This window comes from Microtus oregoni, unplaced genomic scaffold, assembly GCF_018167655.1.
Source record: "Microtus oregoni isolate MIOR12 unplaced genomic scaffold, Mior012 000007F_ref0000211, whole genome shotgun sequence".
Taxonomy (NCBI): Eukaryota; Metazoa; Chordata; class Mammalia; order Rodentia; family Cricetidae; genus Microtus; species Microtus oregoni.
Window position 1 is genome coordinate 50,498,843 of NW_024543066.1, and position 12,311 is coordinate 50,511,153.

At 41.1% G+C, this 12,311-nt stretch overlaps 1 protein-coding gene across 3 annotated transcripts in view; it reads left to right on the forward strand.

Moving 5' to 3' along the window:
* The window catches only part of Kat2b (lysine acetyltransferase 2B), a 132,765-nt gene that overhangs the window by 72,387 nt on the left and 48,067 nt on the right, over positions 1-12,311 (forward strand). For all 3 annotated transcript variants that reach the window (XM_041655475.1, XM_041655472.1, XM_041655473.1), the window contains 2 exons: positions 1,991-2,097; positions 5,226-5,348. In XM_041655475.1, coding sequence (XP_041511409.1) covers positions 1,991-2,097; positions 5,226-5,348 — 230 coding nt within the window. The remainder of the gene's footprint in view (positions 1-1,990; positions 2,098-5,225; positions 5,349-12,311) is intronic.

The following is a 12,311-nucleotide window of genomic DNA, read 5'->3' on the forward strand; positions in this document are numbered from 1 at the left end:
GCTTCTTCATATATGTTAGCCATATCCCTAGCCTTTCCCCTATTTCCCTCCTTTTTTCTTTTGTGTGTGTGGAAAAAAGTAATGTGGTAACATTGGGGTATCTTGCTTTTGACCTCCAAAACTTGAGATATATTTATAGTGGGTTGAGGAGTGAGTAAGTACTCACCATCGGTCTCAACTCACACCCTGCCGTTTGGTAGTCAAGGGTGCACCTTACATGTTTCCATGGGTGCAGTGGATTCTATTTATAGTAACTAAGCACATCAATACCTCACAACACTGTCAAGTAGTAAGAGATGTGTTCAGATGCGCTAAGGAGATATGTAACTCACAGCGTGATCCGTTATTCAGAATGAAGTTCCAGAAGCTACAGAAGCAGTGCAGGTAGGTACCTAGTCAGGACACAACAGCATTGGTGGCAGTGATGCCAATAACAACTACATAGAGAGCTGGCATCTTCTGGGAGGCTCACCGAGGATGCATCTGGTCAGTGTATTAGTACTCTGTAGCCAGTGTCCTACCAAGTGAGGCAGGAGTAAAAGGAGAGGTTTGTAGAAACACTTTCCTCTATTTCAATAGACAGAAACGGCCATCTGAAATCATCACTTGAGTCTTAATTCCAATATATATTATGGTTGAAGTAGAAACCCTGTTCTAGGGTGGTTGCTACAAGTGACTGAGGCTTTTTGATTCTGGTAACAAAGGTTTATTTTTTATCTATTTAAAATGTTTTTATTTTATTTTGTTTTATTTTTTTTTGTGTGGATGTTTTGCCTGAGTTTCTTTTTGTGTACCTTGTGCATGCATGGTATCCATGGAAGTCGGAAGAGGGCATCAGATCTTCTGAAACTGACATTATAGATGTTTGTGAGCCACCATGTAGGTGCTCAGAATGAACCACCCAGCCATTTTTCCTACCTATATCTTTTAATTAAAAATATTGTCATTATTTCTTTGAGAATTTCATGTATTTTGATCACATCCATCCCCACCAACTCCTCCCAGATCCACCCCTACCTCTCTACTACCCTTTATGCCCTCTTTTGTCTTTAAATGACCCATCAAGTCCAATTTGTCCTGCCCTTATACTTTTCTGGTTTTTTTTTTTGTTTGTTTGTTTGATACAGGGTTTCTCTGTAACTTTGAAGCCTGTCCTGGAGCTAGCTCTTGTAGAGATCTGCCTGCCTCTGCAGGGATTAAAGGCGTGTGCCACCACGGCCCAACACCCCTTATACTTTTCATTGTGGGACTATCTACTGGAGCTTGGTTGATTTACCAGGAGACACGGCCTTAAAACTGACTTTCCCTTTCCCAGAAGCCATCAACTATCAAATGACCTTTCAGCTGGGGTGGAGACTGTGAGAGCCCTGACCTCTCTCCAACCTGAAATCCTGACTGCCTTGATCTAGCCAGAGTGCAGTTATATTGTCATGTCCAGAAGACACTGTATTGCTGTATTGCCTCAGTCCTCAGTCTTTCTGACATCTAGCTCTTACCTCCTTCTTGTTCCCTCTTCTAAGATGGTCTCTGAGCCTTGGGGAATACTTGCCAGCCCTCCTTAGCCTCATTCCCCAGGGAAAGGTGAGTAGGCTATCTGTCCATTCTGCAACCCCACAACACAGGACAATCAGGCACGATAGGGGTCAAGTCAAAGCAGGAACTCAGTTTACTACTGTGAGCGTCAGTTTATATAGGTTACGTGACATCGTGTGATGTGGGGGTTCCTCCAGCCAATAAGAGACAGCCAAGCCCTCCCTCTGACTAGAGGGGCGTCTACCTAGATTTTACTGTCTCATCCTCAGCAGCTTTGAGACTATCCCTCAAACTCGAGCCAGGCTTTTCTCTGTCCTACAGGCCTCAAAGTACAGGTCCTGAGATAATTTTGGCCCAACAAATATTTATAATTTTTAGAAGGTCACTCTTGTTTTTTGTTGTTGTTTTTTGTTTGTTTGTTTTGTTTTGATTTTTTTTTTTGTGTGTGTGTGCCTAGGTTTCTGTCCATGTTGGAAGAAGAAGTGTATAGTCAAAACTCTCCTATCTGGGATCAGGATTTTCTGTCAGCCTCTTCCAGAACCAGCCCACTAGGAATCCAAACAGGTACCTTTCCTTTTACATAAATCGGAGAGCAACCAGGAAGATCAAGTCACAGTGTTAGCTGTTATTCCCTTTGTATTTATTCGAGTTTCTCATAAGGAAATGGATGCTTAGAGCCAGTAAGTCTTGTAGATGCATTACCCTAACTCACATTATGGTGCTGTGTATTTGTTGATGAGCAGCACAAGCACAGACAAACCAAGCAGGTACAGCCACATTAAGGACAGGAAATCTTTGTTTGCGTAGTCCAGTTAGTGGAGGATCAAATTCCAGGAAGTTCAGCTCTGTCATGAAATGCTGGCCTTTTGAAGATACTTATTCTATTAGTATTCATTTTCTTTTCTGTTGACGTAATAAAATGCTCTGACAAAAAGCAATCTAGGAGATAAAGCGTTTATTTTGGCTTGTAATTCCAGAGGAATAAGTCTATCGTGACCAGGAAACCGTGCAACAGGTAGGGAAAGGCATGGTGGCAGACACAGGAAGCTGGCCGATTACATTTCATCATCACACAGAAAGGCAAGAAAGAGAAAAACAGGGGTCGGGCTATAAAATATCAAAGCCTTGTTCCAGTGAGGGTACTTCCTCCATCAAAGGTCCACTTCGTAATGATTCTATCACTTCCCAAAACACCAGTCTTAACTAGAGACCAGTTGTTCAACTCCATGAGCCTATTGGGGCCATTTTACATTGTAACCACAAGAGCAGTCAGTAGTAAGCTATGCCCAGAAATCAAGCTTCAGTCTGTTTGTTTCAGCTGTGATATCTGTTTTATGAAGAATGGTGGGATGGTGGGCAGAAGAAGGTTATCCTGGTTTCAGTATGTAAAGTACTTTTCAGTGTGACCAGGTTGTTCTTGCTATTGTCTTTATCAGTGCCAAGTTCCTCTTTATAATATACTAGGAATTTTGACAGACATATACAGTTGGGGTAAGTATTCCTACTTAGTTTTTTGGTGAAAGATCTCTGGAAAATATCTTTGTATGAAAACCCCTTTTACCTCTGCCAGATTAAATTCCTCCCCTTCAGGTCAGGTTACTGCCATAGCACTAGATAGACAAGGCAGAGGTTTTCTCTGTAGCTAAGGTTGTACCCTTAAGCTAGATCATACACTCTGGTGGAACATGAAGCCAGTCAGAAGGGTAATTACAACGTGTTCTTTGTTGGGAAAGTGGAATGTGCTCACCTCCATTGCCATGTCTACATGCTACAGTGATAAACGGCTGTCATCATGATGGTGCTGAGGTTCTGTAGGCTGCTCCAGTGTCTCCTGAATCTCTCCAGCCTCTGTTTACATTGCTTCTCTATATTTTGAGATCCAGAAGCCTGTCTGCAGCTTTACTCTTGAGCACATTTTATAGGTATAGAGGAAGGCATACTCTTTTCTTGTTTCTCAGACTAGCATTAAACTCTTGGGCTCAAGCAACTTTCTGCCAAGTATCTGGGACTGCAGTTGCTGCTGTACCCCATTTTTGTTGTGATTCAGTTGCCTACAGCTAGAAGTGTCAGGGTTTGGTGGCTTATTGTCACTAGGCTTGCTTATTCTATTGCCTGACTTGGCTACTGGGAACATCTGCAGAATGAACCACTACTCTCAGGAAACCCGATTGAATGAACTCTTTGGGTACCTGTGCTATAGAGTTACTGAGAATATTCACTACCTACCCTCTCTCACTTCTTTAGCTACAAATCAGTGGCATACCCAGGAAAGCGGCATACCACAATGTATAATGGAAACCACCAAATAAACCACAGTTTATTTGGAAATAAACCTCTGGTGTATAGAGCAGTTACCAGCTCAATACTACAAGGCATTCTAGCCTTAGGATTTGACACACTTACAATAAATAAGAATTGCTTCCCTCCAATTCACTTTTCATGTGTGTGTGCTCTCTGCCTTCACACATACACACACACACACACACACACACACACACACACACACAGAGAGAGAGAGAGAGAGAGAGAAAGAGAGAGAGACAGACAGACAGACAGACACACACACACACACACCCTTCATTATATCCCTGCTGTATCCATTTTTCTGTTGTTATGATATAACACCTTGACCAAAACCAACTTATAGAGGGAAGAGTTTATTTTGGCTTATGGTTTCAGAGAGCAAGAGTCCATCATTCCTGGGATGGAATGGAAGCTGGTGGCAGGAACAGAAAGCTGACCAATCATGTTTCATTTTTATAGGAAGCAGAGAAGGCAGGAAGGGAGTGGGGTAAGGCTGCAAGCTTCCAAAGCCTGCCTTCAGTGAAGTACTTTCCTCAGCAAACCCGCACCTAAGTATTAAATAACCTCTCCAAACTGCACCGCCAGCCTTGGATGAGATATAAAGGAGTCCATGGGGGAACTTTTCTCATTCAAACTACCACACATACTGTATTATGTATTTTCTCAAAAATCAATACACAGTTACAAATATTCCCACTTATGAACTCCTCTCAGAGCAAATCACATTTTCTTCTATGGAAACAGTGTTCTTGTTAAAGCCAATAAGTGTATCTGGATGCAGTGTTTTCTAGTGGATAGGCTGCCTATAATTTTGCCTCCTTTCTCAGTAAAATAGCAGACTCATAGTTTCAATCACTGCTGGAGGCTGGGGGTAAGGCTTGTGCACTTCTGTTGGCACGGGGCTTGCTTAATTGTTAACTTGGAGTCCCCTGGCTTTCTTCACTTTTAGGAACATTCTCACGCGAACAACTTTAGGCTCTCTCAATACCCCACCGTTCTCCCCACAAAGTTTAGCCTCCATACTCAATCTTCCTTTAATTAGTTTTATCACAATGACTACCATAGTGATTTATTTACTGAATGACTGATTAGATTTTTTTTAAGAAAGAGCAAACATCCATCCTTCTTTACTTCCTGGTGTCCATCTGTATGAAAAGAGCTGGACATTCTTTACTCACTACTTTATCAGTGTGGGCTTGGATACATTCTAAATCTGTTCGGTGATTTCTAATCCCCGACTCTCTAGTATCTTGATGCTCTGTGGATTTACTTTAGCATGGCTTTATGGTGCTGGGCAGTCATAGGATGGCCTCATCATCTCATGTGTACTTGGCTTCTTTTCTAAGAGAAGAATCATCTAACATCTGTTTTTTCTTCTCTTGGGGCAGTGATCAGTCCTCCTGTTACTGGGACAGCATCTTTCTGCACAAATGCCTCTTCCCATGAGCAGATCAATGGAGATAGAACAAGTCCTGGTTGCAGAGGTCCTTCTGGGCTTGAAGCAAACCCAGGTAAGCTATGGAGGGAGTAGATTGTGTAGCTCACACTGGGAACTCAGTCATCAGCAGAGTCCTGAACTACATTCAGGCCCATTCACAGTTATGTTCTTATGACTTTAATGGCTGGATGCCACTTTGCTTTAGACTTTGGGGATGTACTACTGTGTCATTAACAAACCCACAGTGCAGAACTGTTGCTATAAAAACTTGTACTGGGTGATGATAGCACACACTTTTCAACCCAGCACTCAAGTGTCAGAAGCAGGTGGATCTCTCAGAGTTCGAGGCCAGCCTGGTCTACATGTCCAGTGCTACACAGAGAATCTCTGTTTCATTAAACTTAAACAACCAACTTGTCATTACAGCACCCATGTGGTATGTCCTTTGGCAGTCATCGAATTTCAGCTCGTCTCAGAACTCTGTGGTCTCATTTTGGGTTTGGCTTGGCTAAAGCACTTAATGGGCAACAACTTTCCTCCATGTGTATCTCTTCCTTTTCTGGGGACGTTGCATTGCACACAGCATGTTCTTCTGGCAGTGGCATCACCTCAGGTTTGTTTGAGGTACATGGTGCTGTCTTTAGGCAGTACTCCTTGTTGCTGTTCAGCCCACAGCCCCTATAGTGAGTGCACTTAAAAAAAAAAACTGTTTTCTGTCTTGAGATGGATGACTCATTCTGGCATCAAAAGAAATCAGATAGATACACATGGAGTCACAGTGGGGGAGAAATGAAGAAATGCCATTGTCAGTTCCTTCAATGTTCACATGCAAATCATGGGTTATGATTGCTAGTCAAATATCTGAAGACAATCCTAATCTCCAGAACCAACTTTCATAGATTTGGTGGAATTGGAAACAAGGCCATGTAGTGGATTGTACATACACTATGGTACCTTTTCTATAGACTATGTGCTTTATAGTACCCTGCTTTTTAAAGTTAGTGAGCATACGGTGTGGAAGTGTGCTTACTAGACTGCATACTGAAGGAACAAATTATATTTGGATGTTGAAAAGCTACCCCTCCTTTTTTAAAACAGGTAGTTCTGTGTATCTCTGCTGTCTTAGAAATTGCTTTGTAGACCAGGCTGGCCTCAAACTCACAGAGCTATGCCTGCCTTTGCAGAGTTGAGTTTAAAGGCGTGTAGCACTGTGGCTGACTTCAAGTTACTATTCCTATTTTTCATTTAGTTACTGCACTGGGGATGTGTCTCAATGGTAGAGTGCCAGTCTGACACATATGAAGCCCTGGGATCTAGCCTCAACAAAAACACTACACACACACACACACACACACACACACACAGAGTTATAAAAAATTAGTGTAGGTTATTATAGTGAAAGAAAGTAAAAGTAAAATAGTAAAAGAAAAAAGCCAGAAAAACCAAGTGTGGGAATGGAAAGGAGAAAAGGTGATGACAAGCTGGGTAGGATTGCTATAATCCAGGCATTTCGAGGCTGAAAAGGAGGCCTAGGATTTTAGGATTAATTTAGGTTACATAGTAAGTCAGTCTGCAGACGGGGTTACATGAGATGTGTTTACATGCCTTAAACAAAGGAAGAAAAAGAAAAACCTTCTATGTTTCACATTCCCAGGAGGAACACTGGAGAAAGCTGTTGGGGACCAGCCTCAACAAAAATACCACTTGCCAGGGTAGGTGCATGGGGATTTAGAAAAATTAGTAAAGAATACGGAGATGCATGAAAAATAATACAACAGAAAAGATAGGATAGTATCGGAAGGGAATTCATTTAATTTTCGATTGCTTAAAATACTCCTGGTCCCAAAAGTTAGGAGTAAGATAAAAAATTGCATTAACATGATACAAGGAAATGAAAAAATGAACAGATCAGTTAAAGATTGCAGGCGACAGTCACAGTTAAACATTCTGTTGCTAGAACAAAACCAGTCACACTCACACCCTAGACCAAAATCTTCTGTAGGCAAACCACTCCCTGGGTGGAATCCAATGTTATCTTCTTCTTTTTTTTTTTTTTCTTAGTTTAGGATTTTTTTTTTACTTAATATTTTTTTTTATTGAGAAAAGGAGAAAAAAAACATAAACAAAAAACAAGTTTCCACCACCTCCCAGCCTCCCATTTCCCTCCCCCTCCTCCCACCCTTCTCCCCCTCCCCCCACTCCTCTCCCCCTCCCTCTCCAGTCCACAGAGCAGTCCTGGTTCCCTGCCCTGTGGTAAGTCCTAGGTCCTCCCCCCTCCGTCCATATCTAGGAAGGTGAACATCCAAACTGGCTAGGCTCCCACAAAGCCAGCACATTAAGTAGGATCAAAACCCCGTGCAGAGAAACCCTGTCTCAAAAAAAACAAAAAAAAAAAAACAAAAAAAAACCCCGTGCCATTGTCCTTGGGTTCTCATCAGCCCTCATTGTTCGCCATGTTCAGAGAGTCCGGTTTTATCCCATGCTTTTTCGGTCACAGTCCAGCTGGCCTTGGTGCGCTCCCAGTAGATCAGCTCCACTGTCTCAGTGGGTGGGTGCACCCCTTATGGTCCCGACTTCTTTGCTCATGTTCTCCCTCCTTCTGCTCCTCAGGTGGATAGGGGAGCACGGAACCACAATTCTTAGTTAAGGGAGCCACTTTAGGGTGGGCAAGAAACTTGACCCTAGAGGGGCTCCCAAGCGCCCAAGATGAGGTTCCCAGTTAGTTCCTTGGGCAGCTGAGGATAGGGAACCTGAAATGACCCTATCCTAGAGCAATACTGACGAATATCTTGCATATCATCATAGAACCTTCATCTGGTGATGGATAGAGATAGAGACAGAGACCCACACTGAAGCACTGGACTGAGCCCCCAAGGTCCCAATGTTATCTTCTTAAAGGAACTGGAACCTTAGTTGGATCCATAGACTTTTCTTTGAGGTAGAAACATATCTACTTCTCTATACTGGAAATACAAGATCTGGCTATTAGCCACACAAGTTGACAAAAACTTTGAGAGAGCAGAATTCTCTGGTCTGAATCTTAGTGGGATCTGAGTTTAAGGTAGAAACACAATAACCTTGTGAAGAAATAGAGTTAAGTTCCAACTCTCTGACCTTTAGTCAAGGTCAATAGGCTCATATTTTTGGCCATCCACAGCTGTCTGTACCTTTGCATATTTTCCCAGCCAGTGCTCTTGCTCTCCTTGTGAACTATCATTTTTATGATAAAATATTCCAATCTCCCCAAAGTTTACAACATTTGAGTGTTAAAATGGACCCATTTTATAATGAGAAAATTAACGATTTTAAAATTATTTATTTAAATTTTTATTATTTTTCCTGTGTATGTGTGTGTGGTACATGTGAGTGTATGGAATACAAATGGTATACATGTGAGTGTGTGGTACACATATGGTATAGGTGTGAGTGTGTGGTGCACATGTAGTATACATATGAGTGTGTGGTGCACATGTGGTATACATATGAGTGTGTGGTGCACATGTGGTATAGGTGTGAGTGTGTGGTGCACATGTGGTATACATATGAGTGTGTGGTGCACATGTGGTATACATATGAGTGTGTGGTGCACATGTGGTATAGGTGTGAGTGTGTGGTGCACATGTGGTATACATATGAGTGTGTGGTGCACATGTGGTATAGGTGTGAGTGTGTGGTGCACATGTAGTATACATATGAGTGTGTGGTGCACATGTGGTATACATATGAGTGTGTGGTGCACATGTGGTATACATGTGAGTGTGTGGTGTACATGTGGTATACATATGAGTGTGTGGTGCACATGTGGTATACAAATGAGTGTGGGGTGCACATGTGGTATACAAATGAGTGTGTGGTGCACATATGGTATACATATGAGTGTGTGGTGCACATGTGGTATACAAATGAGTGTGTGGTGCACATGTGGTATACATGTGAGTGTGTGGTGCACATGTGGTATACAAATGAGTGTGTGGTGCACATGTGGTATACATGTGAGTGTGTGGTGCACATGTGGTATACATGTGAGTGTGTGGTGCACATGTGGTATACAAATGAGTGTGTGGTGCACATGTGGTATACATATGAGTGTGTGGTGCACATCTGGTATACATGTGAGCGTGTGGTGTACATGTGGTATACATGTGAGTGTGTGGTGTACATGTGGTATACATGTGAGTGTGTGGTGCACATGTGGTATACAAATGAGTGTGTGGTGCACATGTGGTATACATGTGAGTGTGTGGTGCACATGTGGTATACAAATGAGTGTGTGGTGCACATGTGGTATACATGTGAGTGTGTGGTGCACATGTGGTATACATGTGAGTGTGTGGTGCACATGTGGTATACATATGAGTGTGTGGTGCACATGTGGTATACATGTGAGTGTGTGGTGCACATGTGGTATACATGTGAATGTGTGGTGCACATGTGGTATACATGTGAGTGTGTGGTGCACTGTGGTATACATATGAGTGTGTGGTGCACATGTGGTATACATATGAGTGTGTGGTGCACATGTGGTATACATATGAGTGTGTGGTGCACATGTGGTATACATGTGAGTGTGTGGTGCACATGTGGTATACATGTGAGTGTGTGGTGTACATGTGGTATATGTAACGGCGTAAACGAATGCAGGCAGATTGTAAATATATATATATGTATATATATATATATATACATATATATATCTTTAATGTAGAAATAGACTTACAGAACCACTGTTCCCTCGGAGACCAGGAAAGCAGAAGCAGCAGCTGGGAGCACGCTCGCCAAATTTATAGGCAAACATTAGCCCGAGGCGAACACGCCCCCTTAGGGGCAGGACTTATCCCTACATCTCCCCTTTTTGTCTAAAAAAGACAGCACTAAACCAAATACAACTATATACAATAATAACAAGTTATAAATATAACAAACAATATTGAGAACAAAAGTTTTGCTAAACATTCTATCCCAAGGAGTCTAAATAATGTAGAGAGTAACTACAATTATATAATCTTCAACTCCGTCAAAGATCTGAGAAGGGAATAAATATTACTTAACAAACGAGATATATCCAAAATGTGCAACAATTGACAGAGACAACTGACTACCTGGGCAATTACCCAAAGTCTCGTTTGCAATGTTGAGTCAACCAACTTTGGCTAAGGCCTAACATAACTGACATACCATTATTAAAGGCAAGGAACTTTTCCAAACTATCTTACCGTGTCTTGGCAGGATACGACAGTCCTGTTTTATCCATTGATGCACACTCTGTATCTCTGTCAGTGGTTGAGTTATGGGCATTTCTTTGCCCAAAAGCCAGTTCTGCCAAATAGAAAGGCTCCAGGTGGAGTGTCTTTGGTGCTCAACATTCTCTTGGGAATAGAGCGGTGTTGTCAGGAGCAATTGTGCCTCACTATCACAAAACTCTGAGTTAGAGTAAAGCTATTTTCTACAACTCTTTGAAGAGGTTGAAGATTATCTATCTCTACTAAGTATAATCTCTATATATCTAGAGAACCTGATTAGTCTAATTATAAATGACAAACTTTAATTCTCAATATCTATCTAACTTAAAGACTAAGACAATAAACAACTGTGTAACAAATGAGAATAATGACCTCCAAATATAAACACCATACAAATATACATCGCAATATAGTAAATATATATCAATACACAAACATTATAGAAGTATCTTAATCAGAGGTAGAAATGTACACTGCAATATGGTATATATATACAATATATATATATGTATATCAATACAATATACGTCAATACATAAAAAATGTTTTAAAAAGAGATAGAAACATGCATGCATACAATAGTCAATATAATTTAACTTTGTATCAATATACAAGAATTGATACCAATATATTTGTCTAAAAGCAGTAACTCACAATTATAAATTTATTATCCCATCATTCCCTTTTTTTTTTTCCAAAATGATCCCTGAGCTCATAAAATTCCTCCCCCAACCTCCCAACCCCTAAATGATGTCCCTAAACCCAGAGGCAAACTTTACTGGGAGAGGGGCCGTCGTCCTCAAGAATTACTTCCAGCTGTCATGGGGGTGACGTTCTTTCTGGGGGATCCTGTGAAAGTAAAATGATGGTTAAATTTCAGGATCAATGTCTTTTGAAATTGCAAATAGTCTCTGAGTATTTTGTGGAGGTCTGGCCAGAATGTTGTACACGATGTGCACCATTTCAGCTAACCAAGTTGGGATCGTCTTGTGCAGCTGGTACCCAAAACAGGTCTTGTAGTAGCTCTATCAGTATCATGACGTCATATCAACCAGGTAGAGTTGCTGTTGTGGGGCCCCATCTTCTTCCTGGAAACTTCAAATGTCACTTCAGGAAAAACTCATTGTTCATTGTGAAAAACTTAAACATTAATCATATAGACATACATATATATATTCAATGAAAGGCATGATAGATATATTCAATGAAAAGTATGATAGATATGAAGAAAAGCAAAGATGTTTTCTAAACTCATATTTCTTTCTGTCCCATATCATGGCTCTTGAGATGAGACAGAAACTCCAGAAACTCTGGGTTTTTCTCTTATTAACAGGCTTGGAATTGGTGAGCTACTGAGCCAGAGTCCAACTTTAAAACCAGCTCTACGTATTTATAAAGAAATGTTTAATAAGACATATATATAAAAAAATTAATACTTACAAAAATGTGTCCACCCATCAGTAATTAAATATTCAGGGTCCCTTAATTTCTTTGAAGATGAGTATTTTCCTATGGAGATAAGAAAAGAACCCTGCCCCCAACCTAACTGTATTTCTTACCATCAGTATGCTCACCGTCCTTGTGTATGAATTGTTATTTATCTTTTCCAAGTGGCTTCTCTTCTTCAAACCGAACCTTTATTAATTTTGACAGTATCCACAATTTTTCCTCACCGGTGGAGATAAGAGCAAAACCCCTTCCCCAACGCAGCACATCTCCTGGCTTCCATTGTGAGGTCAGCACATCCTTGAAATAAACTGGTTGATTTAGCTCAGTAGACTTTTCCATTATCCAAT